Source organism: Macrosteles quadrilineatus, unplaced genomic scaffold, assembly GCF_028750875.1.
Source record: "Macrosteles quadrilineatus isolate MER2022 unplaced genomic scaffold, UCM_ALF_1.0 Scaffold_6__1_contigs__length_79288215, whole genome shotgun sequence".
In the NCBI taxonomy this organism is placed as follows: domain Eukaryota; kingdom Metazoa; phylum Arthropoda; class Insecta; order Hemiptera; family Cicadellidae; genus Macrosteles; species Macrosteles quadrilineatus.
The window spans coordinates 74,407,695-74,435,050 of record NW_026542599.1 but is presented as its reverse complement, the minus strand read 5'-3'; the positions used below and the strand labels follow the sequence as shown (position 1 = coordinate 74,435,050).

The 27,356-nt window shown below is 34.1% G+C and overlaps 2 protein-coding genes across 2 annotated transcripts; one reads left to right on the top strand and one right to left on the bottom strand.

The window, feature by feature from the left end:
• Positions 1–1,426: 1,426 nt before the first annotated feature.
• LOC128996850 (translation initiation factor eIF-2B subunit beta) lies at positions 1,427–9,275 on the bottom strand. Its single transcript, XM_054422356.1, has 8 exons — positions 9,061–9,275; positions 8,813–8,899; positions 7,613–7,742; positions 7,062–7,210; positions 5,830–5,986; positions 5,189–5,383; positions 3,433–3,629; positions 1,427–1,548 (listed from the first exon to the last, which is right to left on the bottom strand). The coding sequence occupies exons 1-8, from the start codon at positions 9,138–9,140 to the stop codon at positions 1,476–1,478; spliced, it is 1,068 nt and encodes a 355-aa protein (XP_054278331.1). The 5' UTR covers positions 9,141–9,275; the 3' UTR covers positions 1,427–1,475.
• Positions 9,276–18,757: 9,482 nt separating this feature from the next.
• Positions 18,758–27,305, top strand: LOC128997137 (uncharacterized). Its single transcript, XM_054422719.1, has 7 exons — positions 18,758–18,899; positions 19,585–19,694; positions 23,497–23,681; positions 24,072–24,209; positions 25,909–26,179; positions 26,458–26,550; positions 27,077–27,305. The coding sequence occupies exons 1-7, from the start codon at positions 18,836–18,838 to the stop codon at positions 27,281–27,283; spliced, it is 1,068 nt and encodes a 355-aa protein (XP_054278694.1). The 5' UTR covers positions 18,758–18,835; the 3' UTR covers positions 27,284–27,305.
• Positions 27,306–27,356: the final 51 nt, after the last annotated feature.

The following is a 27,356-nucleotide window of genomic DNA, read 5'->3' as shown; positions in this document are numbered from 1 at the left end:
AAATTAGAAATGGGACCTCTTGTCTTTATAGCAAAATAACATTGATCGACAAGAGGTACCTTTTCTCAGACTGTGCAGAGGCTAACTAAAATTATTAACTTCGACCTTTTACAGTTTGATTCAATATTTTAATCGATACTGCCCTGCTCTATGTTAAATGAGGTCTGACAATCAATAAAAATATGAATTTCGATATTTTTGACCTTAATTAGGCCTACTTATATCGGCCGTACTGAAAATATTGGATCGCCGACAAGAGGTCCCTTTTAGCGAATTTCCCATATAGGGAATAAGCTATTACCGTAGTACTCACGGTAAGACCTGGACCCGGGACCGATTTTTTTTTTCGTTTTGAGGTCCCTAGAGGTCAAAAACACCATCCGTTCAAATTCATATATATATATATATTTATATATATATATATTTATATATATATGTGTCCGTTAGCGCGATAACTCGAGCAAAAATGATCCGATTTTGATGAAATTTGGTACAAACGTGTAAACCTACGTTTATTCGAACGAGTTCGCGAACCAGCATGATCGGACCATGGGAACGGGGGTTTATGGGGGCTTTTATGGGGTAAAAATGGGTTTTTCCCATTTATGACCCAAAAAACATAAAATTTTGCAATTTCTTTCGAAACTATTTTGTAGAGCTTAAAAAAACAAATAATTTAGTATATTGAAGCGTTATAATGCGCCTAATGGTTACGGAGAAAATTCCAAAAAATTGTAAATTTAAAATTCCCATGTTATTCTTATGGAGAATAAGTAAACTGTTGTAGTTTGCTTGTTTATAAACATATTTTGCCCAAATTTGGAAAATGTTTTTATTTCTTACTAACTATTAACATTTTACATAAAAAAACACTTTTACCCTCCCTGTTGCAGCAAACCTAAGTATGTTTTAAACTGATTCTATTTAAATAGGGAATAAATGTGATATTTTTAAGGAGACATTTTAGTGTAAATCCATTTAGGGAAATGGAAATTCGCTTAGTCTGCAGGTTTGCTGCGGCGGGGGTATTTGCTTTCCACATCATAAATGGAACAATTCCAATTGCTTTAAAAATTATGGATCAAAAGATATTTCAACATTATTTGTGATTTTTCCTATAATATCATAGTTACTCCCACCGCTTAACCATGATAAAGGTTGTTGACAAGCTTGTCAACATTAGCTAATGGGAGAAGTATGTGTAAAATTGCTGATACCATTTATTTCAAATTGTACAACAATATGAAAGGACAGTGTTTTACACCTCTAGCAACAGTAAAAACTAAATCACAATGGTCTTCAATCTGCATGAAGATTACAATTACAAATAACACAGTTATTGCTCTACAGACTTCCCAATAGAAAAATTCACAATATAACTGGAAAAATCACTATCGATAATATTGGAAATAAACAGCCAAACACATAAAAGTACTAAACATTTAATTATTTATAACAAAAACCCACAATAACAATTACAAGCTGTGGTCATCTGGATAGTAAAGCTCGCTCAGTAGTCTGTAGACGTACGATGGAGCATGGCCGCCACTGAAAAAATTTGGATTTCAGTTGATTTAGTTAAAATACTAAAAGATTTAATGGAATCATCTAAACAATCCAACTTATTGGTACAAATATGAGGAACAGAAAGATCATCGGTTAACAGTAATGAGAATGGTTAACATTTTGTATGTCTTAAATTTATTTCAGAATATAATTTACTAGATTTTTTCTAAGGAAAAGATAAAAGGTTTTTTAGAGGTTTGGGTGAATAAATAATGAGTAAAATGATGGAACTGAAGGATATTGAATTAAATAACACGTTGTCTAATTTTAAAATGTCTAGCTCAACCTAATATCAAACAGCCAGCGGTGAAGGCGTAAATATTCCCGTGTGGGGCCAATCACAATCGTCTGCGGTAAACCATGGGTTCCTGTTATAATATCGGATTTTTGGAAAAAGCAGATTGTAAACATCGTCCCTACGCCTTCCTACCTATCAACACCACTACAAACAGCATCGCTATACATTGATTAAAAAACTCTCAAAGAGAACTAATTACTTAACCACTTCATTAACAACTTTAAGAACAGCGACACATTCTTTTTAGTTCTTTTAAAGCCGAATATCAACACAGGATAGTGTTTTTTGTTCTCTATGCTCTTGTCCGGGATTGTTTATCACCTTACTTCAGGTTAGGAGTAGGAGTTGAGGCAATATAACTTAGATAAACTTCATTGGCCATTTCACAGGATTTGAACCCGGGACCTCAGGGACTGGAGTGCCGCTCTACCAATAGGCAAGCTCACTCCCCCATAAAGGATAGTGTAAAATTAAGTTAAATTGATATGATGGGTAATAAATCTGTAACTTCTTTAGGAAATAAACAAATTTTGTTTGAATTACGACTGAAGACATCTTTCTGTTTGGTTTTTATGTTTTTGAATAAAGATTCATCCATTCATTCGTTCTCCTTTACTTAATTCTTCCTTTGTTTAAAAGGACTACTAATTACACCATATAATGTAATTTGTTTGTGTTTTAGCGGATTTCCCGTATAGGGAATAAGCTATTACCATAGTACTCATGGTAAGACCTGGACCTGGGACCGATTTAATTTTTCGTTTTGAGGTCCCTAGAGGCCAAAAACACCATCCGTTCAAATTCATATGTCCGTTAGCGTGATAACTCGAGCAAAAAAGATCCGATTTTGATGAAATTTGGTAAAAACGTGTAAACCTACGTTTATATGAACGAGTTCGCGAACCAGCATAATCGGAAAATGGGAACAGGGGTTTATGGGGGGTTTTATGGGGTAAAAATGGGTTTTTCCCATTTTTGACCCTAAAAACAAAAAATTTGCAATTTCTTTTCAAACCGTTTTGTAGAGCTTAAAAAAAGAAATAATTTAGTATATTGAAGCGCTCTTGTATGCCTAACGGTCACGGAGAAAATTAAAAAATAGTGTAATTTAAAATTCCCATGTTATTCTTATGGAGAAAATGAAAATTGTAGTTTACTTGTTTATAGATATATATTGATAAAATTTTGCAAATTTATTTATTTCCTCCTCTCCTATTGACGTATGGTCAAAAAAATACTTTTTACCTTCCCCGTAGCAGCAAACCTAAGCACTTGTTAAATCAAATGTTATTTAAATAGGGAATAAATATGTCTTATTTATGGAAATATTTTAGTAAAAATGTAATCAGACAAGTTGAAATTCGCTTAGTCTGCAGGTTTGCTGCGGCGGGGGTGTATTTTGTGTTTAGATGGACTTATTTCCCATTGAGGTAAGCCTATTCCAACAAAAATCCCTGAAACCTAAGCTCTTGCACCATCGCTGTAATTTTCCTAAACAAAAAACTCTCAAAGAAAACTAATTACCAAAAACAACATTTTATGCTTTAATTTACATCTTGTCTACTTACGTGTTTGAGATAAACAGAGTGACTAGTTCAGGTGGAACGTAGTCAAAGACAGGGTTATAAACGTGCACTTTGTCGAGGATTTCTCCATCAGAAAAGTTTAGAACGCCCTCTGGGGAGATGAAGCTGTTGAACAAGTCCTGGTCGTAAGAGCACAGGTATTCCGGGCACAATTTGTACATGGGAGCCAGCACTATCACCTAAACACCACAACATTATACAAGATTGTGAGTGTGACTAATTATAAATACATTATAAATAAATCTATTATCAATTGCTCAAGCTTTGCTTCACAGGGACCTAATTTCAGAGTATTTAATGTAAAAAGTTATATGTAATGTTTCTTTTTCTGAATAAATTGAGTTAATTATAAATCCACAACAATGTACTGTCCCTTTTTTCTATTGTTTGAGGTGAGTAGCAGTCAGAAGGAACCTCAAAACGACCCTTTTATAATTATCGTATTTAATAATCAGAGTCCATGTGATAATAGATAATAATAATAATAATAAAATAATAAAATCTTTATTTGTCGTAAAAATACAAAAGTATCATTGACAAAGTCATAAGATGCAGTGCAACTGCCAGGTCATACAATATTTATTCACTTTTAAAACTATCTTAAAGGTAATAGCCCAATATTGAAGAGAGAAATATATATATACATATTGAAAAATGTACATAACAAGTTAAAAAGGTACAATCACAAATTAAAAACAGCAACTTCTAAAATGATAAAATGTCAAAAAATACTACACCTAAAACTAGACATCTTCACAACTGAAAAAATCTTCCAGTTTATAAAAGGGGTGTCCCAACAACCATAAGTAAAGCTTATTTTTAAATTCTTTTAATGGCCTATTTGCAATTAGCTTTTGAAAAACATTGTATATTTTTATAGATAAAATTATGTGGCTACTTGAGGTTGTATTTAAATGATGTGTTTCTAAAGCAGCATTATTTTTGTTTCGTGTATTATACCTGTGGTTGCCAAATTTCAGATGGTTATGTATCCCAAGGTTGTACATCATAATATCATATATATATAAATTAACAACAGTCTGAATCTCCCATTCTATGAACAATTGTTTACAGTGCTCATTCCGATTAGATCTATTCATTATTCTTAAAGCTTTTTTTTTTGTAATTTCAAAATTTTTTTAATTCTCCTGCATCCCCCCCAGAATATCAACCCATATCTTATAATGGATTGAAAGTAAGCAAAGTATGCGGTTTTTATATAATTGTTTGGAATTTGGTGTCTTAGGCGTCTCAAAAGAAAAATGATTCGAGATAATTTTGAAGACAGATAATCAATGTGGGATTTCCAGGATAACCGATGGTCAATGAGTATACCCAGAAATTTTGCTGTGTGTACATAGTTTGTGTTAGTTACAGAGAAGATAGGCCTACAAAATAAGAGTAAACAAATATAACACACTGATAATTTATTTTATCCTACTCTATCTCTAAGTTATCTTCAACCTACTCTCTGAAGGAGTTAGACAAATCATGTATTATGGTTTGTGTTCTTTTACTGTGCAATTCTTAGCAATCGACTCTAACTTTCTCAAGTAAGCTATCTTAGCTCTATTCATTTTCAAAAAAGTTCCTAAGTGAGGAAATAGAATTTTAGACCGTTAGCACACTTTGTGAGTGCTTAATGCCAATATGTTCTTTTTTAATAAAAGTTTGTTAAAGCTAGACCGTATTGATGGGGTGTCATCTACACAATCCAAAAGTTAATGGTACCACTCACCGGGACGGAGTAGTGTTTGGCGGCCAGTGCCAACGTGTGAGCTCCGCAGACAGCCCGCAGGCCTCCATTAGCCATCACAGTCTGCGTACCGACTATCACCTTGTTGACGCGAGACATGATGCCAAATATGGCCGAGTCTGGGATCAGCGTCGTCTGTATCTTGCTCTTGGCCAGACTTGCAGCCAGCTCGTGGCCCTGGTGGGGGAAACAGTAAGTTCAAACTTGAGTCAGCTGGTATAACTTTCCTGATAAATTAAGGTGCAAAGAAAGTGTTTTAACTGTTCAATGCTATATAACTGTTCACTGAGGATTTCATTATTGTCCTTAATACCTATGAATGAGATAGTTTATTTAGTCCTTAAGAGAGCCTTAAGTAACTCTTTTCAACAAAAGGTCGAGTTTAACAACATAGGCGAGCGGTAGGGATAACTATGATATTTTATGGGGAAAATCACGTCACAATAACTTTTGAACAGGAATTTTTACAACATTTGGGGGTTCTACCATTTTGTTTTGTCTAAAGGACCTTAACATAGCTGAATTTGACCACTAAATTGACATTTCCACCCAAAATTCAAACATTTTTACGAAAACAATACAGTACTCTCTATAGGCTTACTCCAAGTTTCATTGTTACTCACATGAAGGAATGGCGCACACTCAGCCACAATCACATCAAACTTCCGATCATGAGCGGCCTTTTTGAGAAATGCTTCCACAACACTGGACTTGCCGATAGTCATGATTATCTCATTGGCGTGGATGTGCTCCTTGGCTTGCTGGGCAATGTTGTCTATACTGTAAGAAAAACAACACTATAACCAACAGCGCAGAGCTATTGGAGAGGCCAAAAACCTGCTTAGGTTTGAGTGGCCAGCTAGGTAAGGTAAGGTATAACCAACCTTAGCAAAAAACTAAAGTCAAATTTAAAAAATCAGTTTCCAAAACAAACCTTTGGAGCTGTGCAACATGGTTCTAATTTTAAAATCCACATTTAATTTTACTAAACGATTTCATTAAGAGTTTGTTGTTTGAGATTGTGTTTCCTCGTATTGTCATTATTCAGATGTAATTAATTGTTCAAAGAACTTACCGTAAAAAAGAAATTGTTCTAAGAGTTAAATTACATTACTCAGTCCCATGTTTACCATGCACATCAGGGACACCAATGGGACAAAAGCTTGTGCTATATTATTAATAGAAAAATCATGCCTATTTTTGTGCGATTTGCATCAACTGCCCTTACAACTCCCGTGGTAAGGCTTAAGTGTGTTAGAATATTTCTGTACATCTAAGCCTTAATGTGCTGTATTGGTCTTTGGTAAAAATATACAGTGAACAAGGAATTAAGTTTAGAATCATGCGAAAATACATATTTAGAATTACTAAGTGCTGGAACAGCATACAGGTCCAAAATATCAAGAGCCGAGGTAAAAGATTCCCCCGTCGCAGCAAACCTGCGGGCTAAGCGAATTTCCGTTTGCCTAAAGGGTTTTCACTCAAATACGTCCTTATCAAATTGTCAGATTTATTCCCAATTAAAAAAACCATTAGGTTTGATGCGCACTTAGGTTTGCTGCAACAGGGAAAGTGAAAAGTGTGTTTTTTAGTGAAATGTTAATAAGTTTTACAGGATTTATCAAAATATTTCCATAAACAAGCAAACTATAACTGCTTATTCTTCATAATGATAAAATAAGAATTTTAAATTTACAGTTTTTTTACGTAACCGTTAAACCTACAAAAAATTTGCTAAAAAGGGAATTCCAACACTCTCTTAAATCAATAAATTTACAACAGATAGTTGGATTAATCTAGTGACGACGTTCACAACTAAAGCATTGAGTACCGTATTGCTTATTGATACAATTACCTTGTTTCCAATTCCATTTGGAACTCGGAGATATGTTCCAACACCTGTTCCTTAAGCTGCGGAATGTCTTTTGAATAGTCTTCCGCTTCGCCCTCACTGGTTACTATCTTATGCAGCGACTCTTGAGGGTCTACTTCTTCTTGTTTATTCTGTTCCGAGCCAAAGAAATCTAAATTATTGTTACATTTCTGCATTACAAAACCTGAAATACTGTCACTAAACATCACATGACATAATGCGATAGGAAATAATTGTTCCTAGAAGTGGTTAAGGGTGCAATAATTTGCAATTTTTCTAATTTGTTAACCCCATTTGAAAAGTATCAATAATTTCCATAACTATGCAATGTAGGCCTAAGTTACATTAATATATACACAAATATTGGTACCTTAAATGTTTTTTGTCTATTAAAAAAATTACAAAGAAATTAAAATAGCCTAAATTTAAGGGTGGCAAAAAGGCTTAAACACTAAACAACAAATCCAGAGGAATCAATATTTTTTTAAATTCCTTAATCAAGACAAAACTGACATGAATTCAAAAAACTGTACCTGTTGGCCAGCAACATATTCTTCACGAATGATCTTCAAGATCCGACGGACCATGTTACCAACAGAGGCATGTATTGGAAGAGCATTTGATAATTTTCTTCCTTCAGCTTTCAGGATCTTGATGATATCTCTAAAAATGTTATAAAAACAATATTTAAATGTAAAATTAAGTATAGTATATTCTTTCTTGTGTAAGATTACAGCCTGGAGTTTTATGTCCGAGGTAAAAATCACTTAAGAAGATTACAAAGCTCAGGCAGGATTTTTGTAGGAATAAGTATTAACACGTTCGCTACTGCAATAGTACGAAATTTTCCATTCACTTGGACCAGCGACGCACATATGCGACGGCCGGTTTCCACCCATAGACTGCCGTCGCATATATGCGACGGCTAGTCACATTAAAACAGACTGCCGACGCATATTTGCGTCGGGGTTCTAATGTTATTAAAATGCTTATATCTTTGTAACAGTCTATTTGAATGCACTGAATTCCTTGCAGTGGTCTACAGAGATGTCTGACGCACAACTGCGTCGCTTGGTCTGTGGATATGATGGTTGGTGACGTCATATAATAGTTGAAAAAACTGGTCTTTACTTTTATGCATCACTGTATGTATGTATGCAGTATGTATGCTGTGTAGCTTTTATATTTGTTCAGTTATAAACTGTTCTTGAATAATCTGTTTATTTTTTACTTACTTTTACCTTAAACCACAAAAAAATGAACTGTCGCATATATGCGACGTTTAGTCTATTTCAATAAAACTATGATAATTTTCACTATTGTCTTCGCTGTAGACCGGGCGTCGCAAATATGCGACATTACAAAAGGTTATAAAAAGTACAAAAAAACAAAAATAATTGATTTACAAACACGATTGTTGCGTATTACAATGTAAATGATCGCTGTTTTACAGGTTTTCGCCCGTGGTCTGTGTGTACTGTTATCCAAGTGACAGCCGGTCTATGTGTAAGATTCAAATGTATACCTCGGTCTGTGGCAATGACCGCGGCATATATGCGACGCTCAGTAGCGAACGTGTTAAGTAAGCAAATCACAACCCACCACCACACTGGAAATAAAAAATATTATTTAGGCTAAACATTTATTCTCATACCTACCTTGGCCATGGGCAGAATCTAAATACATAATCTAGGCAATAGCAAATATGCTATGTTAAAACCTAGTTTACTTACTGTGCATTTTTCCACTCCGAGTTTATCACAATATCTTTTAATATTTCTACGGTAGTTGTTGTTATAGGATAACTACCAGTGATTTTCCTGAAACAAAATAAGTATTTAGCATGAGCCATTCAATTTGTCAAACTTAATTTAATGTATGACATAGATTTAAATTAATTAAAAGAATATATAACTTACAGGAAAAACGTTTGTTATTAATAGGTAGGGTATGTCAAACTATAGGCCTAGCCCAAACTTACTTCAATTTAATATCAGTTATCAATTTGGCTACTTTTTCTTTGCCAGACAGTACAGTTATTTTTTCCTCCAGTACCATCATAAAAAAATACTTTTGCTACTCCAAGTCAAAAACACTTAAATCTAAAAGAAAATTTAAATATAATGTAAATATAAATCAAATATTAGAAGACTAACAAATTAAAAACGGAGTGACTTGAGGATGAGAAACAGCAACTGAGCAACTTATAGGTTATGTTGTGACGTGACGTGAAGCGGTGAAGCTAGAGTTAGACAAAACTATTTTCTAGGTTAGTTGGGTTGGGTTGTCATTGAAGTCTGGCTATAATTGTCAACCATGCTGTTGCACAGTGCGTTTTATATTCGGTGGCTGCATTTAAGCTATGATTAATTATTGCCTACTGTTATTACTGATGGATTGATGGTGTTTTATAAACTATGAAAAATAATGGTTACAAATGGACAAATAGTTAATCAATCCTTAACTGAAAAATCATCGGACAGGCGATAATCAATGCTCCACTTGCCAAAAGATCTAACCAACGTTATAAGTGCCTTTTTGAGATTGCTTATCTTATACAATAGGTACTAATTCAAGTTTAAACTTAGTTGGATGACAGTTTTATTTAGGGCAGGCCAAGACCACCACGAATAATAGTACACGGCGAAGATCTTTGTTTACAATGTATTTTGCATTGATTATATAAACATATTATGGTTATGGAATCTGTTAAAACGAAACACATTAAAAGATATTTAAATAGCTTAACTTGTTCCTTTTGATGTATTCTGTCGAAACCTCATTTAGCAATAGATTCATTATGTTCTTTCAAGTCAAAACAAAAATAGGGAGAATGCGGAATGCCACCCATTTAAAGTACAATAGAACTAATGAATTCATTTTTACCTTATAAGTACAGAAACCTAGCTGTGATGTGAGGCGCAGAGTTGAGGAACGATAATATTATTAATTAAACTAGATTTTTATACAACAATTACCCTAGTGTGCGTATTGAAAGGCGAAGTTGACTGAAAACACTCTGAAAGATTGTCACTCCATCCACGAACGGGGTGCTAGTTGTGTTACAGACTTAGGTGAGCTGTTTAATCCTAGAAGGCAGAGATGCTGTATCAGTGCTACAGATGTATTTCTAGCTCAGTGAACAAAATATACAACCGGTCCTTAGTCACTTACAATATAAGCTACTAAAGTCACCCTTTCCCTCCTTTCTACATTAATTTATGTTCAAATAAGAACAGTCGCGGTGAGTTTCATGAAAAGGTTCGACTTATACCCAACATAGATTTTCTAAAAAATGAGTACTTTTTACGACAGCTATGAAATATATATTTCGTGTTACACGTTCTGACACAAAATCATCGTTATTAGCTATGCGATTAGACATTGGGCTATGAAAAATGACATGTTATGCTTATAACAGGAGCGCGTCAAGGTGGTACGACGACAAAGGGCCACTAATTCCATGCTTTCGATGTAGTAGAACTATATGTTTTGGGATTATGAGCTGTGGGACCTCCCATGTCGACACTCCAGTAGCAGCATTATTCTATGCCAGTAGTATTGCCAGTAGTGTTGACAAAAGAGCGAGAGATTCAAATCAAATTTTAAGTAAGCCGATTTCGTTAAACGACAAAAACTGTGAAATATAACACATCATATTATAATAAATGTATTAAACTAGTACCTAGTTCAAAAGCACAGTATATACTCCCAAACATTTTGATTGTAAATTGCTGTAGAGGTCATTGCAAATCCAGTTTGTTAAGACATAACCCTATTCTGATATTTATAAAATTAAAGCTGTATGCAAAAATAACTTTAGAACCTTTTGTAACCATTCTCCTTACTAAATCCAAGAGTTAATAGGCATCTAAAAAAACAAGAACCAATTCTTAAACTAACAAATAAACGGTATCAGTAATCTGACACTCTCCCATTAGCTTGTCAACAACCTTTATCATGGATAAGAGCAACTATAATATTTATAAGGAAAAATCACAAAAGTTGCAATAACTTTTGAACAGTAATGATTACAGCAATGTGGAATTGTAAGGAATTAGAAGAACCATAAAACAATTTTAATCAAAACCGGCTTTTTTCCTGAAATCCAATTTCTTGATTTCTGAAAGAATTTGGTGATAGTCAGAAATTGGTTTTTGGGAGATCAAGGTCCACCAAAGAACTTGATTTTGTAATTGCCTTAACATATGCAATTATATAGGTACCAACGAGCTCTATTGATTGTATAGGGTCCGGAAAGAATTTGGTGATAGTCGAAAATAAGTTTTTGGGAGATCAAGGTCCCATAAAAAAAACTTGATTTCGTAATTGTCTTAACATGCAATTATATACTTGTGACACTCCTCTTGACAAGCACTATCAACTGAATAGGGTCCGGAAAGAATTTGGCGATTGTCTAAAATTGACTTTTGGGAGATCAAGGTCCACCGAAAAAACTTAGTTTCGTAACTGTCCTAACATAGGCAATAATATACTCGTTACACTCGTCTTGACGAGCACTATCGATTGTATAGGATCCGGAAAGAATTTGGCGTTTGTCGAAAATTGGTTTTTGGGAAATCAAGTTTTTGTATAAAATACCTATTAAATTAGGAAATTAAAGAAGAGTAAATTTACTACAAGAAAAGTATATGATTAACTATTTTGTTGGTTCAACCATTTACAAGATATAGGCCTAATAATATTTTATTCGTTTACTCCTTCAATTAGGAATACGTGTAAATTTGTATGTAAAATAAATGCTAAACATGGCAAAGCCTATCCACATAAGGTCAATATAACCAATATTCACTAAATCTTGACAATATTTCCAGCAATTTGACACTTAAATCATCAAAATTGGTCCAAAATTAAGGTGTTGGTGAGCTCACAATTACTGCATTATTTGTAATAGTTTCTTAATTTACAACATTTTTGTGTGCTCACCCTTGCATTGGGCCAACTTTTATGATTAAGTGTCAAATTACTAGAAATTTTGTCAAAACTTCATTAATGTCAGTTGTATTAAATGAATATCGGGCCGGTGTCCACGGACGACTATTGCATCTGTGGGTTCTATCGACCGGGAATGTGAGAAGTGCGTACCACAAATCGCGCTCATTGGTGTCCGTGGTGTAGTATGTGGTGGCTACTAAAATGCCGACGCGCCTCCAGACCCACTCCTCAGTCTTTCGTATACTGTACAGGCAACGTACCTAAACTACTGTAGTCACCTTTCTGTACTGTGTGCCTCCTGTAGTTACAATGGATGTGCAAGATGTATTAGCGTCATCGGTTACATAATAATACGTCGGATTATCCGTAGACGGAAAAAAGTTTGCAGGCGGTTTTGGGTACATCCCAAGGGATGAATTTAGGTGTCGGTTCAGAAATATACAAAGATCTTAATTTGTTAAGCATTTTCTAGAAAGAAAGTCCGCCATTTTGTTGCGTTTCCAGCGTCCTTCGCAAAGCAAGACACTGGTTCCTGATTTGTTTATTAGTGCCAATCAGTTTGTGTCAAGCAAGGCGGCAATCTATAAAGTGAAAGGTGCCAAAAGTAAAATTTTTTCACACAATCTTCGGTCTAATCTATCCTATATATAATACGAGTAAAGTTTGAATAATTGTCAACTCGATCTGGGAATCGGCCCTAACAAAAACGTTTATATTTACGGAATAACTAAGTTCTTAAGTTCTAGACCAGTGGTATAGCCAGGAAATTTATAAAAGAGGAAGTTTGTATATATATATTTGAACGTTATGAATTCCGAAACCACTAGACAGATTTTAATGGAAACTTTCAGGCATTATTAAGCATTACTCAAGGATGGTTTGTGTGAAGTTTGGTGCAGATCCGTCAAAAGGGCTCCGCCCCAGTGGCTCTGGAGTTTCCCATGTTAACCTTATGAGGACTCATATTTAAATGGAATTAAAAAATCTTAACAGCTGTTTCAACTAAACAATTTGATTCTGCGATGTTCAATAGCATAAAAAAAGTTAATAGGTTTACCAACAGGGTGCAACCTGGAGGCGTATTAATTAGCGTAGCAAACGAACTTCAACCAGGACGTGATTGAGCCATGCGAACGAGCTCATCTTGAAAATGAACGATCATTTGACATAAAAACCACATTAGGACAGGACAACATCTGTCGGGCCAGCTAGTAAGCCCATAAAAGGATGTTTTTTTTTAACAAGAGGCAGTATTCTACGATCAAATTGGCTCAAAAAAGTAATACATCTGTGCAATAACTGTTCAGCTTGATTGTCATAATCATAATAGAACAATTAACACTTTTCCCCCTTTTTTTAAGATACCCAAAAATGATTATTTTGCGGACGAGTTAGAGAACTAAAACCTGCTGTTTTCCAGACAGTATGATTAACAATTATTTACAGTTTTTAATATTTACTAAGGTACCTATATGATGAATTATGCATACTTTTCCTAAATAAGTTTTTATTTTTGTTTCTGTGTGATTAAAAATATTCATCAAATTTTATAATGTATGACAAAATGTTACCAAATATATGTCTAATAAGCCACAAAGTATTTTTTGCTAATTTGTGTGAAAAAGAATTATTGAGAGTTTGCACGTGAATATAATTAGTGGTGTGGTTGCTGACAGTTGTTGATAATGTGTTTGCTTAACTGTTACATAGGTACCAAATGTTACCCTCTTTCGCATGATGTGAAATGGAATTTATATAATACATACATCACAAATGGGCAATACAAAGACTTAAACTACCAATCCACAAATTCTTAGATAAATTTGGTAATAAAGAGCTTGGCAATTGAAATTTTACAATATCGATTTCATAAAATTTCCTGCAAACAATGTATTGAGAAAATTTTATATTTTTGGTTATCTCTCTGTTTTTTTTAGCAAGAGTCAAAGATGTGTTGGATAAGCTAATGACGAATAATTTGCTTAATTTTAAAAGCTCAAACAACGTTTTTATTTACAGGACAAATTGAAATAGCCCCGCCACAGCTACAGACTATTTTTTTAATTTTTTTTTATTGAAATTGAGAATTGTCATAATTTATTTATAGCTTTGTCTAGTTGTCATAAATTTTTGTTTAAATATTCAATTTTCTATGCTTAACCACTTTTTAGAAGAAAAAAATAAGTAAAAAACAAAACGGCAGCTGTGTGAGTAACTAAGGACTTCCGGATAGTTTAAATGTGATATTTAGGTATGTTTCTTACCCAGGAAGAATGCCCCAAAATATTGGTAGAGTGCCAGGACACCCTGTATCTGAAGGAATACTTTTAAATTTACACTACTAATAAAGAACAGTTGGATATTTTTAACTGTCGTTCATCATAATACATCTTTTGTAAACATATAGAATTGATTAAAATCCAAATTCCATTATTTTAGTAGTTTCAAAATTAGTGCTTTATTTATTGAATAACACTTTTTGTAATCGTAAATAAATTTAAAAATCAAGATATGTGCAGTTCCGCAGAGAAACCAAAGATATTATCGTATTACATTGATTTTTTTTGTTTGATATATCACTTCTAAAATATGTATTTACTTTTTCCCTTTAACATAGAATTGAGTCATCTGTTTACTTTTTTATTGGTGTTCAGTAAATGTAAACATCAAATTGAGTAATGATTTATTTATTTTTTACTAGCAATCTGCGTCACTTCGTGACTTCTAAATCCGTGATATATTTGTTATAATTTGGTAATTGCCTTTAGAAAATGCAGAAAAGGATTTAGACTGACACCTTAACTTCACATATTTATAGTTTCTTTAATTTTTAGTTGTACAAATTTAGGATAAAACTAAGGATAAATAAATACCCCCGCCGCAGCAATCTTGATGACTAAGCAAATTTAAATTTGTGTGATTGGATTTCTACAATAATATTTCCATAAATAAGACATACAGAATTTATCCCCCATTTTTAAAACACATTTAGGTGAAAGGATGAGTGCCTGCTGCTACGGGGAGGGTTAAAAGTGTTTTTTTACCAAATGTTAATAGCATAATACCAAATAAAATCTCAAAATTTGATCAGCATACAACCATAAACAAGCTAACTACAACAGCTTTCTTTTTCTTCATAAGAATAACATGGGAATCTAAAATGTTTTTTTAATTTTCTCCGTAACGTTTAATTAATTTTAGAGCATTAACAGCAAGGCTTCAGTGTACGAAATTTTTTTTTTTTTTAAGCTCTACATGATGCTTGTAATGAAAATTGGACATTTTCAAGATTTAAGGGTTAATATTTTGGTCCCAGGGAAATGTATAGCGTAGGTAGCATACGGTAAGACTTACACCCGGGACCGATTTACTTTTTCATTTTGATGTCCCCAGAGGCAAAAAACACATTTCGTTCAAATTTATATGTATATAAATGTCCGTGAAAGCGATAACTCGTGTAATTTAAGTCAGATTTTGATGAATTTTGGCTTGGGGCTTACGGTGGGATAAACCGATGATCGGACTGTAGGAACTGGGATTTATAAGGCGTTTTATGGGGTAAAAATTGGGTTTTTCCATTTTTGACCATAAAAAGGTAAAACTTTGCAATTTCTCTCTAAACCAGTTTGTTCATCATCAGGAACAATACCCTAAAATATTGGTAGAGAGTTCCGGTACACTCTGTATATGAATTTGAACGGATGGTGTTTTTGGCCTCTAGGGACCTCAAAACGAAAAAGTAAATCGGTCCTGTGTCCAGGTCTTACCACGGTAATAGCTTATTCCCTATATGGTAAATTCGCTAAAAAGGGTACTTATAATATGATGTATGTATGCATTTGAACAGAGATAGTGTTTTTGGTCTCTGAGAACCTACAAAGGAACGTAAAATCGGCCCTGGGTCTAGGTCTTACCATGAGACCTAGGGTAATAGTTTTGACTATCAGTAAGCAATAGTCAATACAGCTATATTACATAGCTATACAGTATTTAAAATTTTGCAAAAGTGTGTCTTCTAGCAAAAAAAAAAAATAATAATTTTGGGCTACTATACTGAAATATAAAGTGTAGATATGTATGTCAAAAACTATGTCATAGGTACAGTAATTTATTTATAATTGCACCAGCATTTTAAATGCTAGTCAAGAAGTAATTTAGGCGAAATCGGGTACCTAAATTGGTTGCATCTGTTTAAATACAGCTTGCAATTAAGTGGAATCTGGATTACTATTTAAATGAGTTTCGTTCGCTACATTTAAATCATTTCAAATGGCTTGTCCAAGAGAAATGTTGATTTTTACTGTTCTACTTGCCGCTATCAAAATTGCTGCCGGCACCACTCCTGACCAGTAAGTTTGATAATAAGTTTATGGTAACCAAGTGTGAACATTAAAAATAACTATTGTTTTTTCACTTGTTACAATAAACTCCCACTCGTTACTAAATGATTAATGTTCTTATGGGGATGTAATGAAAGAAACTAATATTTAACATTTTTATTATTTTAGACATTTGAATGAACCTTGATTCATACCTTCAAACTGATATTTTTGCTGCAATGCTGCTTGAAAAGTGTTTATTTTCTATATTATGTCAATTGTCAATAATTTACGTAAAGGAGTACAGTATCCTGGATGTTGTACCTATGATGTTCATATTTGTTTCAGACCACGCGTGATAAACATTCCAATCAAGATTGATGATGGGGTAAGTTTTTTGTGAAGGTAAACAAGTGGCCTAATTTAAAAGAATTTGCCATTAGATAGTAAACAATATTTAACATTTTTAAATATTTTACATATCAGATAGACTATGAGAAATATTAAATACCCCTTAACAGCAATCCTGCAGACTATGAAAATGTCCATTTGGGTGAATAGATTTTATCTCAAATATTTCCTTTAAATTGTCAGATTTATTACCTCCATAATATTAGATTTAACGAGTACCTACTGAAGTTTTGTGCTACAAAGAACAAAATACCCCCGCCGCAGTAAACCTGCAGACTAAGTGAATTTGCATTTGCATGACTTAGTTTTCACAAATCTATTTAAATAACATTAAATTTAACGAGTACCTAGGTTTGCTGCTACAGAATGAAGTAAATGAACTGCACTGGATACTGGTAATGAAGTGTGTTTTTTTTTTTTTTTTTAAGGAAATAGGGTGTTTTCTAGAACTAAGGGCGGGTGATAGAATAAAATAAAAATTTGTGTTGTTAGTGAGGCCAAAAACCTCTTATGCTTTCAATAGTTAAGATAAGGTTAGTATAGTAGTATTACATGGAGGGGGGTATGTTCCCCAACCAGTGTGGTAATTAATAAGCGGGTAGGCAGCCAGTGCAACTCCGAGGATCGTGGATCAGATCGGAAAACCCCACACCACTGCTCCGTGCCGATGGTGTGACGTCAACCATTACCGCAACGATAAAGGAGCTGGGTTAGGAGTCTTGATGGTGTAGTGGATAGCATGTCTGGCTGATAATCTGAAGGTGCCGGGTTCGAATCCGCTGGTAGCACTAACATTTTGTCAACAATTTTTTTCATATCAGCAAGTTTGGTTGGTTTGGTTAGGTTATGACAGTTTAATTTTATAAGTAAAAAGTTATAAAATTGAATTTGAGACATTTATAATTTTTTTTTTAGAACATAACTATTTTTTTATTAGTAAACCTTCATTTGAGTTTTTCATTATCAGCAAGTTTGGTTAGGTTATGACAGTTTAATTATATTAAATTTAAATTTAACATACAAACATACGTTTTGACAGCGACAGTGATGGAGATAACAATTTTCCGCAAACAGTTAAGCTATGCTGATGCGTCGGTATGATTCGGAAGCGTACGACATGGTGCGGTGGTGGGGGATGTTCTGATCCACAATCCTCTGAGTTGCACTGGATGCCTAGACGCTTGTTGGAAATTATACCTCAATTTCACGTCTAGTCTTTTCATATAGGCAAAGCCTCTGTTTTCAGTTATTCAGTCGGTAGGCTAATTTAATCCAAAACTTTATAATAGATTATTTATTACTAGTGCACCTGTTGCTCGAATTCGAGCAATTGCAAACTATTGCAGGGGTTAATTTCAAAACTAATAACAGTCATAATTTACGATGGCTTAAAAGAGTCAACTGAAAGATATTGTAATCAATCCAGGTATGGAAACTGAAAACGAACTCACTCTGAAACATCAAACACACATGAACATCTGAACATCTGATGAACACTCTTGTGTGAATCATGTGTTTACTATGAACAGCTGCAATTAATACAAATTATTTGTCTGTTTAAGTAAACAAAACATTTTCTTCATAAGAATTACATTGGGATTTTGATGGCCTGAGGAGGACTTTTATTACAGGAATTGGTGAAAGGGGGCGTCTACACAACAAATACTTAATTTTGACACATCGTTTGTAAAAATCCGTTCATTATTAACGGAGGAGTAGTGTTTCGTAGAAATCGTCTTCACGTATTATATATAAATAAGTCCATGTCAATGATTATAGACATAAAAAAGAATACTATAACCGCTGCAGTATCAACCCAGGCTCTGCTTTAGATTTTTTTGTGTCTAAGTTATGAAAACAATATTATTAATATATTATAATTGAAACAGTATGAAAGTTACAATGTAGGCCTATATAGATGTTTAGTATGCATTTGGTGACTTTTTTAATCCATTAAAAATAAAATTATAACTTATTTTTTTGCAGGGGATGCCATATGTGGATTTCGCAACGGCCTCAAACGAAAAATCAGGATACCGATTGTTATTTGGCACATCTACTAAGGGGGTTATGATTCTTTCAAAAACTACTTGTGCAAAGATTAGGAGCATAGAAGGCGTATATCCATGTGGTGGTATATATATATATATATATATGTGTATTTATTTATAAATAATGATTTTAGCTAATTAACCTATAGATAGGGAAGTAGCTATTACCATAGGTGTCATGGTAAGATCTAAATCTGGGGCCAATATCTTTTACATTTTGATGTCCCCAAAACAAAGGCAAAACGCACTTTATTCCTTCAAATTTGTATACCGTACAGGGTGGATAAGATCATAATATATATCGACAAACAGTGGGAGTGTTATTTAACAAATATTAATTTGATTATGCATACACAATTTGATAAATAAGCTTAGCAAAGAATCCTATTTCTAAATTGAAACATTATTCTACAACTATTAGCTACAGAGAAAAAAAAATAACCACTCATCCTAGACTCATCTCCATGCATACTTGGCTTAAAATAGATACATTTGTATGGTCACCATTTCATAAAAAGGCATTTTAAAAAAAGTACCCAACTCTTAGCCATACTCTTATGAAGAAGGTGAAAACTGTTGTAGTTTAAGTTTATTGGATATTTTGATAAAATTTGAAACTTTTTTATTTCAGTCTACTTAACATTTGATCAAAAACCCCTTCCTTGTAACAGCAAACCTAATGCTATTTAATTAATGAAATGAAAAATGTCTTAAGAGGCGAAGTTAGGACTTGCAATTAAGGACTTGTTTATGTTCTAAATGTTACAGATGCGCTATACGATGATAGCACTACAGCTACAGCACAATATCGGCTAGATGAGTTTGAAGTGGATATGGAAGGACCAGTTAAAGGATTTGTTGTTTCAGAACATATATGGGTAAGGAGACAGGACTGTTCATTCTCAGTTTTATCTATAGCATAAAGAAAAACATTCCATTTGAAGTTCATTTAAAAGATGGTGAGTTAAAATACAAAATTATAAGGGACATCCATCACGACCGGTATAAAACTATCGATCTCAGATGATAAAATATTAAAATAAAAACATTACAAAAGTCAAATAGGTAACTATAAAAAATTATGTGTGTGTGAATTTTGCATAGAGGGAATAAGCTATTACCACCGTAGATCTCATGGTAAGGCCTAGACTCTCGGGGGGGGGGGGGGGGGGGGGGCGCGATTTACCCCCTGTTCACTTTTTCTATGTGAGTGAAAATTTAAAAACGTACGTTTTCAGAAAAAGCACTTTGCAAATTTTTTTCCCCTTTTTTCAAAACTTTTATTATTATTTTTATTTCATTAACATTTGAAGTTTCATAAAATGTCCATGGTAACGCAATATCTTTGGTAGTTTCTTTTTAAAAGAGCATCTTTAGTGGAAAAACACAAAATCCTGTCACGACCATAACGGACGTTTAAATGAATATTAAAAATGGTTAATATTATTTTTATAACTATGTTTTGCTATAAACTAATTTACTTTTATGACCATTATACAATAAAAAGGTCACTAAGCTTTTAGTATATTTGGTCTTTCCAGAAAAAAATAAAAAAACTCAAAAAATTGAAATAAAGCCAATAAAATCTTTTTAAGTTTGTATAACTACGAAAGAACTTACCTGAGACCCGAAAAATCGTTATGTTTGTATAGAGGTGTGCTTCTTTTGTGTATAAAACATTGAAATATGACGATATTTTAATTTTTGAAATTGTTATGATAGAAATCATAAACGTGATGGTCAGGGACAAGCGGTACGGTCGTGAATTGTCTGGGATAATTTAAATCTTTCTAGGCAATCCTTCAATTATACTGTTAGTTATAATAAAAATATGTGTTTCAATTGAACTAAACTGTTCAATTCACAATTATATTAAAGTTATTGTCACGACCAAACACAATATAATCCATAAGGCTGGATTGGTCGTGAAAAAACCCGCGATGGTCGTGAAACTTTGGTCGTGAAATTACGTGTTATTTGGCTCTGTTCTGGCGGTAGCCCTGCACCTCATGTTCGAGGATACAAAGTGGACTTCTAGGTTAATCTAGCAATTGAAATATCTTATAAACAAAAATTAACACCATGTCTACTTCATCGAATGACTACGTACGGTCATGGACACACCAAAATTACAAAAAACACAATCTTTCCTTTATTAATCTTGTAATTCCTCCTTTCAACTCGAAACGACCGGCACTACAATCCTGACGTACACCCCGAACTAGTCTCTCAAACCAACTGACTCCATCGACGCCAGGCTTGCCACTGTCGGGCTCCAAAGTTGAAAATTTTCCCCAAATGGTCGTGACGCCAAATCGAGGGACAGACTTATTTTGTCATGGTAGTCAGTTTGCAATGACAATAAAATTATAATATGCTCCTTTTTTGTAAGTTTAATAACCATTGATGACATAAAAATATGGCTTTATATATTTCGGGATGAATAATTAGTCTAAAAACAGCGTGAAAGTTGGAAAATGTACCCTAGGGACACGTCATGGTCGTGAATTTTGAGACTTTAAAAATACGAAAAAAATACCTAGAACCTATTTAAAACCAAATAAATGTGTGTAACGTGTTGCCCCCGTCCCAAAAAATATTAAAACACATAATAATAAACTACAAATCAAGTATCTACGAAGTAAAAGGCCAGGGACATGAAAACGTACGTTTTTAAATTTTCACTCATGTACTTATGTTCACATTTTTCTTACATTTTGACACACCAAATTATGCATTATATTTGGAAACATGTGCAGTAGCAGTTTATGCAACGATCGCTTAAAGACTATTCATACGAGTTGCGTACACAACTTTACCTACGACGTTTTAAATACAGTACTAACAATCACTACTCATAACTTCAAAGAAAGGGGGAGCAAGCTGGTCTGGGGGTTAGAGCGCGGGACTTCTGTCCCGGAGGTCAAGGGTTCAAATCCCGCTAAATCACCAATGGATCTTATCTAAGTGATGATGCCACAATTGAAACATTTATTGAAACAATATTCAATATTGTCAATATTCTTTCATTCTTTTCAAATATGAATACTCTTAAGGCAAACATGGGAAACTCCTGAGCCACTGGGGTGGAGCCCCAAAGGAATTCAAGAATGGGAGTGGGACAGAAACCTTCCCGAGGGTGTATAGAACCACTTCCCAAAGTTAAATCACAATCAGATGGCTTTTTTGGTAACACAACACATAAAGCACAAACATACACCGAACGACATACATTGCAATTTAGCTTGTATATAGATTAAATTGGTCTTAAGAGCGGAAAAAATGATGTTAAAAGCATTAAAATTTTACTTCTTTTTTCTCAATTTTTGATCCTCACTGGTCTGTTACTACAAGATGTATTAATAAATGAGTAAATAAAAATGCCTTTTATTAGCTAACCTTCTTCAGCACAAACATAAGTTAATTTAAAACTACTATGTTGGCAACACTACAGTAGAAGTCCGTAGTCAAATCGAATCATGTATCATGATAGTAAACAAGGAAGAACGCGAGTAAGTTTATAAGTAACAAATAAAAATTGAGACTGTGGTTACTTGTCACCCGAACATCGAGCAAATGGCCAAGACATAGAAGGGCGTTCCTGAAACTTGTTCTCGTTGAACTCTAAATGTATGGTGGTTGATCTCTTTTGTCATTTTAACCCTTCCAGGGCTATGGACGGATATATCCGTCAATCTTTGTTTACTTTCCGGGCTAAAAACGGATATATCCGTCCTGAGAAATTTCTTTTCTGGGATAAAGACGGATATATCCGTCCAAAAAACGAATTGATATACAATGTTTATAATAGGGTAATAATCATTACACTGTATTATAAATGGGTTATTTTGTTTTTGTGGTTGGCAATAATAATTTCCGCAGCTGTTTAGTCTATTTTGCGCCGTAGAGTGTGTGTAAGTAAATATTGCCGTCACTTCACACATGGTTGTAAGTGAGTGATGTTTACATTTTGTGTTTTTTACTTTATTTTTATGTTACTGAGCTAAAGTTACTAATGCAAATGATCTGACATTTGAAGATGTTATTGAGATGCTTAATAAAAGTATGTCTGAGGGGGGTTTTATACTTGGCAGTGAAAATAATAGTATAGAATGTGATGGATATTATGAACCTGAAGAACAGTCTTTACGTAGTGTAAGTCTTGGCGGGGAATGGGATTGAGGAAATGGGAGCGGAACTGAGTGGTTTGGATTTACTTCAGAATGATAGATACATTTTTATGGATAAAAAATAAAACAAGGGAAGGAATAGCCTAAGGTTGACGGATATATCCGTCTGCCGCCCACAAGAATACTCAAGATTATTGGCAGTGTTCATATTTTGTGATTGTCATTGAGGGCGGCAGACGGATATATCCGTCCACCTTGTGTTTTTTTGTGGGCCAAAGACGGATATATCCGTCAAATCAAATTTTATTTTCTTCATAACTTTTGTACAAAAATTAGTTCAGCCCTAAGGAAAATCTTTTTATGATCCATGAATTATTTCAAGTAAAATAAGTACAAAACACGACCACTTTAGTTTTTAATTTTTGGCAAAAAATAATTAAGCTCCAGCCCTTCATTTAATTTAGCCCTGGAAGGGTTAACTATTAATTATGTGAGTGTAGTAGTGAGGACTTTTTCTCAGAAAATATTTAGTAAAACTTTTACATTATAGGTTGAAGGCTCAGATCTATTCAATAAACGAATCGGAGTTGCAACAACCTGGTCTCCTTTTTTGGTCAATAGCATCAGGTCAGGAATGTTCCATGGATACTTTGGAATTTCACCGAAGGAAAGCAATGTACCGTTCACATCTCTGTTAGACGGTATACGAGACAAACATTTTGGACTTTACCTCAAGTAAGTGATGTATTTTAAATTTATTTGGTAGTGTCTGTCAAGATGCCTTTACTTGAGCCAGTTGCCAGGCAGGTTACCTTCCTCAGGTCACTTGTAATACATTAAATGAGGCAGGTAACCTACCCGCTCACTGGTAAACACGGTTTTTTGAGTTACTATGTAACTAAAATAGAAAGTTTAACTATTTAATCTTCAATCGATACAGTCATGGTTATAAATAATCAGTTAGCTTATCTATGATTCACAACGGATTGGTACTTCCTAAAAGACTAATGTATTTTTTTAACACACCTAGGTCTTGGTAATTATAATCACTATTTCCCAATGGACAAACTCACTAATTCTTTATACAAAAACCTGAATGATAAATGTTAATTTTTCTTTGTTCAGCTTTAAAGAAGGAGAAGGCGTAGGAGAATTGAGATTGGGAGGTATTGATGCTTCAAAAATAGAAGGAGGTGAAGCAGCTCTAAAGGATGTACCAATTGTTCCAACTGATGATGATGGCTGGGCTATAATCATAGACAGGTAGAGTCAAGCAATGTTTGTAATTCTTAGAATTATTCTTTGCAAGTCATCTAGATTTTATATAATTTCATCATGGTTAAGTGATGGACGCTTTGTATTAGACCAGACCTCAAAGATTTTCATTTATTTAGTTATGCTTATTTTTTATCACTTTTCCCTTACTTACTTACTCTAGGGCGTCAAAAATCTCAGTCGATTTTTTTGTCTCGTAGTTTAGCCTCCTCCACTCTTCTCTATCCTCTGCAATCTTTATTTCTCCGCACTGGACCACATCCTTCTTGACTTGTACCATCTTAATTTAGGTTTGAAAATAATTCAGTTTTGAAAATCACACTGTTATATAAAACTCTCTAGTGTTATTTGTTTCTCTGCCACTTTCTGCTTTTGTCAGCTTTTTATTGCAAATATCTCTTGCGCATCTTGAACAATAATTTTGTATTTGTGTTAATAAGACTCTTAGCTGTTTCAACCTCTGTTTTACATTTACTGCCTTCTTACTTGACGAATTAAGCTTAGTTTCTTTTCTTTTGTCAATCAACGCCTGACATTCTTCTGTAAACCATAGGTTCTTTCTCATCTACGGTGTTTTACTGTTTTGACAGCATTCTCATTTCTTTTTGGCTAGATATGGTTCTGTTTCGAGCAACTCTTTGACTTCATTTTCTAATACTTCAAACCTAGAAAGCGATTGTAATAGTATATTATGTTACCAGTCCTGTAAATAGGTGCGTTCCGGACGAGTTTGGTCATTCCCGTGCGTGACGAAGTCAAGTGCAGGATTACCCTACGAGTCCGGTAAATACATTTTGGACGAGTGACGTACACTATTTTACGCCATACAGTACTTCTCTAAGCTAACTTAACAGTACACATCTATCTGGACAAATGCTTATATTCCCACCGACTACAGAACTAACAATCACTACTCTTAACTCTCAGCGAGGTTATGGTTTTGTCATTGCCAAATATAATCGGCTAGTAATGAAACCCTATTTGGTTAAGCTGGCGGTAAATAGCTGTTTTCTGGACTAAATCCTTGAGTAGGAAGTTTTTTCAGATTCGGCTATTGATTTTCCCTCCCTATGGCCTTTTAGTTTCTTGTAATACTATACTACTGTACCACTATAATCTAGTTTACATAACTACATAATTCTTTGCACTCCTATGCACAGGCCGGTTTGTAAATACGGTTTGTGTGTGGGGAGAAGACGACTCTGGCCAAACTGTGCAGTTCTAGCTTCAAGGCCAAGTTTTGTTTGAGGCTGGGGCGGACATATATGGTAGGCCTTTTTTGCAGCTGTCCACTACATCTGATGGAACGTTTGCTATCCGCCATCTGCAACCCGTCCAACATCTGAAGCTTCGTTCCCAAACCGGCTGGATCATGTTTGCCCTCATCTTAACATAAATTGTTATAAAATTAAGTATTAATTGTTCTTGTGGCCTTAGCAGTGTAAAAAGTAGCAAAAGCACAGAAGTAAGTAGCTCTTTGATGTTTTGAAACCTAGAGCAGCTCCCTTTGATCATTGTGCTTGATAAACCCCTGGCTAAGGAAACAGCTGATCCCGGTAACAAAGCTACATAACATAGATCATATCACTTTATTCTACACTCACCATTCATTCATATGCTTAAAAAACACACAAAAGTGTGTGTCGTCTTAAAGAATTGAATTGAATTAACTAAGTATTTATTCCAGCATCTCAATAAATGGTCAAAAAATTAACCAAAATCAGTTGAAAGTCCTTGTGGATACAAGTATGAAAGACTATTATGGCAAGAAAGAAATCATAACTAAAATAAATCAGGCCCTTGGAGCAAACAACATGGACACCCAGGACCTTGAACCAATCATGGATGCCAGTGCCCTTGAAGAAAACAAAAAGTCAGCCCGGGACAATGGAGCAAGCGAAGCGGATATCCGGTTCCTTGAAGCAATCAACAAGGGAGGCACCAAAGAAAGTACTTGGGTGAGTGTCATACAGAATTATTATTAGTTCTGCCATTTATTTTTCTGTTGTATTTTTGAGATTAGTAAATTTTCAAATGAATGAATGACAAGAAATAGTATTGTTCATTACTAGGACCGAAAATGTTATTTTCTGGCACGTGCTCAAGATTCACGTTTCAGGCGAAGCAAAGAGGACATTTATTGTCTAAATATCAAAACTGTAAACTAAACTTAAGAGAGATCGTTGTGGATAGCTATTTCGTAACAATAAGTTAATGTTTTGGGTTTTTCTTATAGCATTTTAACAACTGTGGACTTGGCTCTCATAAAATTGTGATGACAATAAACAACGAGAATTATGAACTAGATCCAACCGACTACATGACTGAGGTAAGTATTTTATATTCAATAATGTCAACCCTAGGCCTCACTTTGTATTCATTTTTTACTTTCTCCCCATGTGCGTAGTATATGGAGAAAGTATTGTTTTTGTCAAAATTTTTGAGTTTGAGTTTTGGGTAAATTAATATATCCGTCTTGGGTACTCCTGAACCCAAAAAAGTGGGTTGAAGCAAAATATTGCTTCTATTAATATTGTAAATGAGTTGATTATACAATTTATAAAAAAAAATTGTGATTAGCAATCGTGTGAGCATAGTTTACATTGAAACTAATTTAAAGTACAGTAGAACCTGGATAACAAGTCTCTTATGGGGATTATCAAATAAGACTGGTTATCAAGGTTTACTTCCTGCCAAGGTTTGCAATATTAATATCATATAATTAAGGGTGATATAAAATCAAGGGCAATTGAAAATAACACTTGTTATCGAGGGACTTGTTATTGAGGTTCTACATACCCATTATGCAAACCCCTGTTTACAAAACGTAAACGTGTTGATTGTTTCTGTTTTAGCAAGGTGTCCTGACTTTGACTTTTGATAAAAACGGAAAGTCCAAGGCTGAAAAAACGGGAGGTAGATGCATATCCAACTTTAAGAACAGGGAGAATGAGAGAGTGGTGAAATACGACTTGACCCTTGGCACATTGTTTTTCAATAAGTATTACGCTGTGTTTGATGTGGCAAACGGAAAAATCAGGCTTGGAAAAAAACTCCAGTAACAATCTGAAGACGATGTAGTCGAGAAGAAAATGGGTTAAGAGGAACTCTTGTTTTGAGATGTGACAGTAAGAA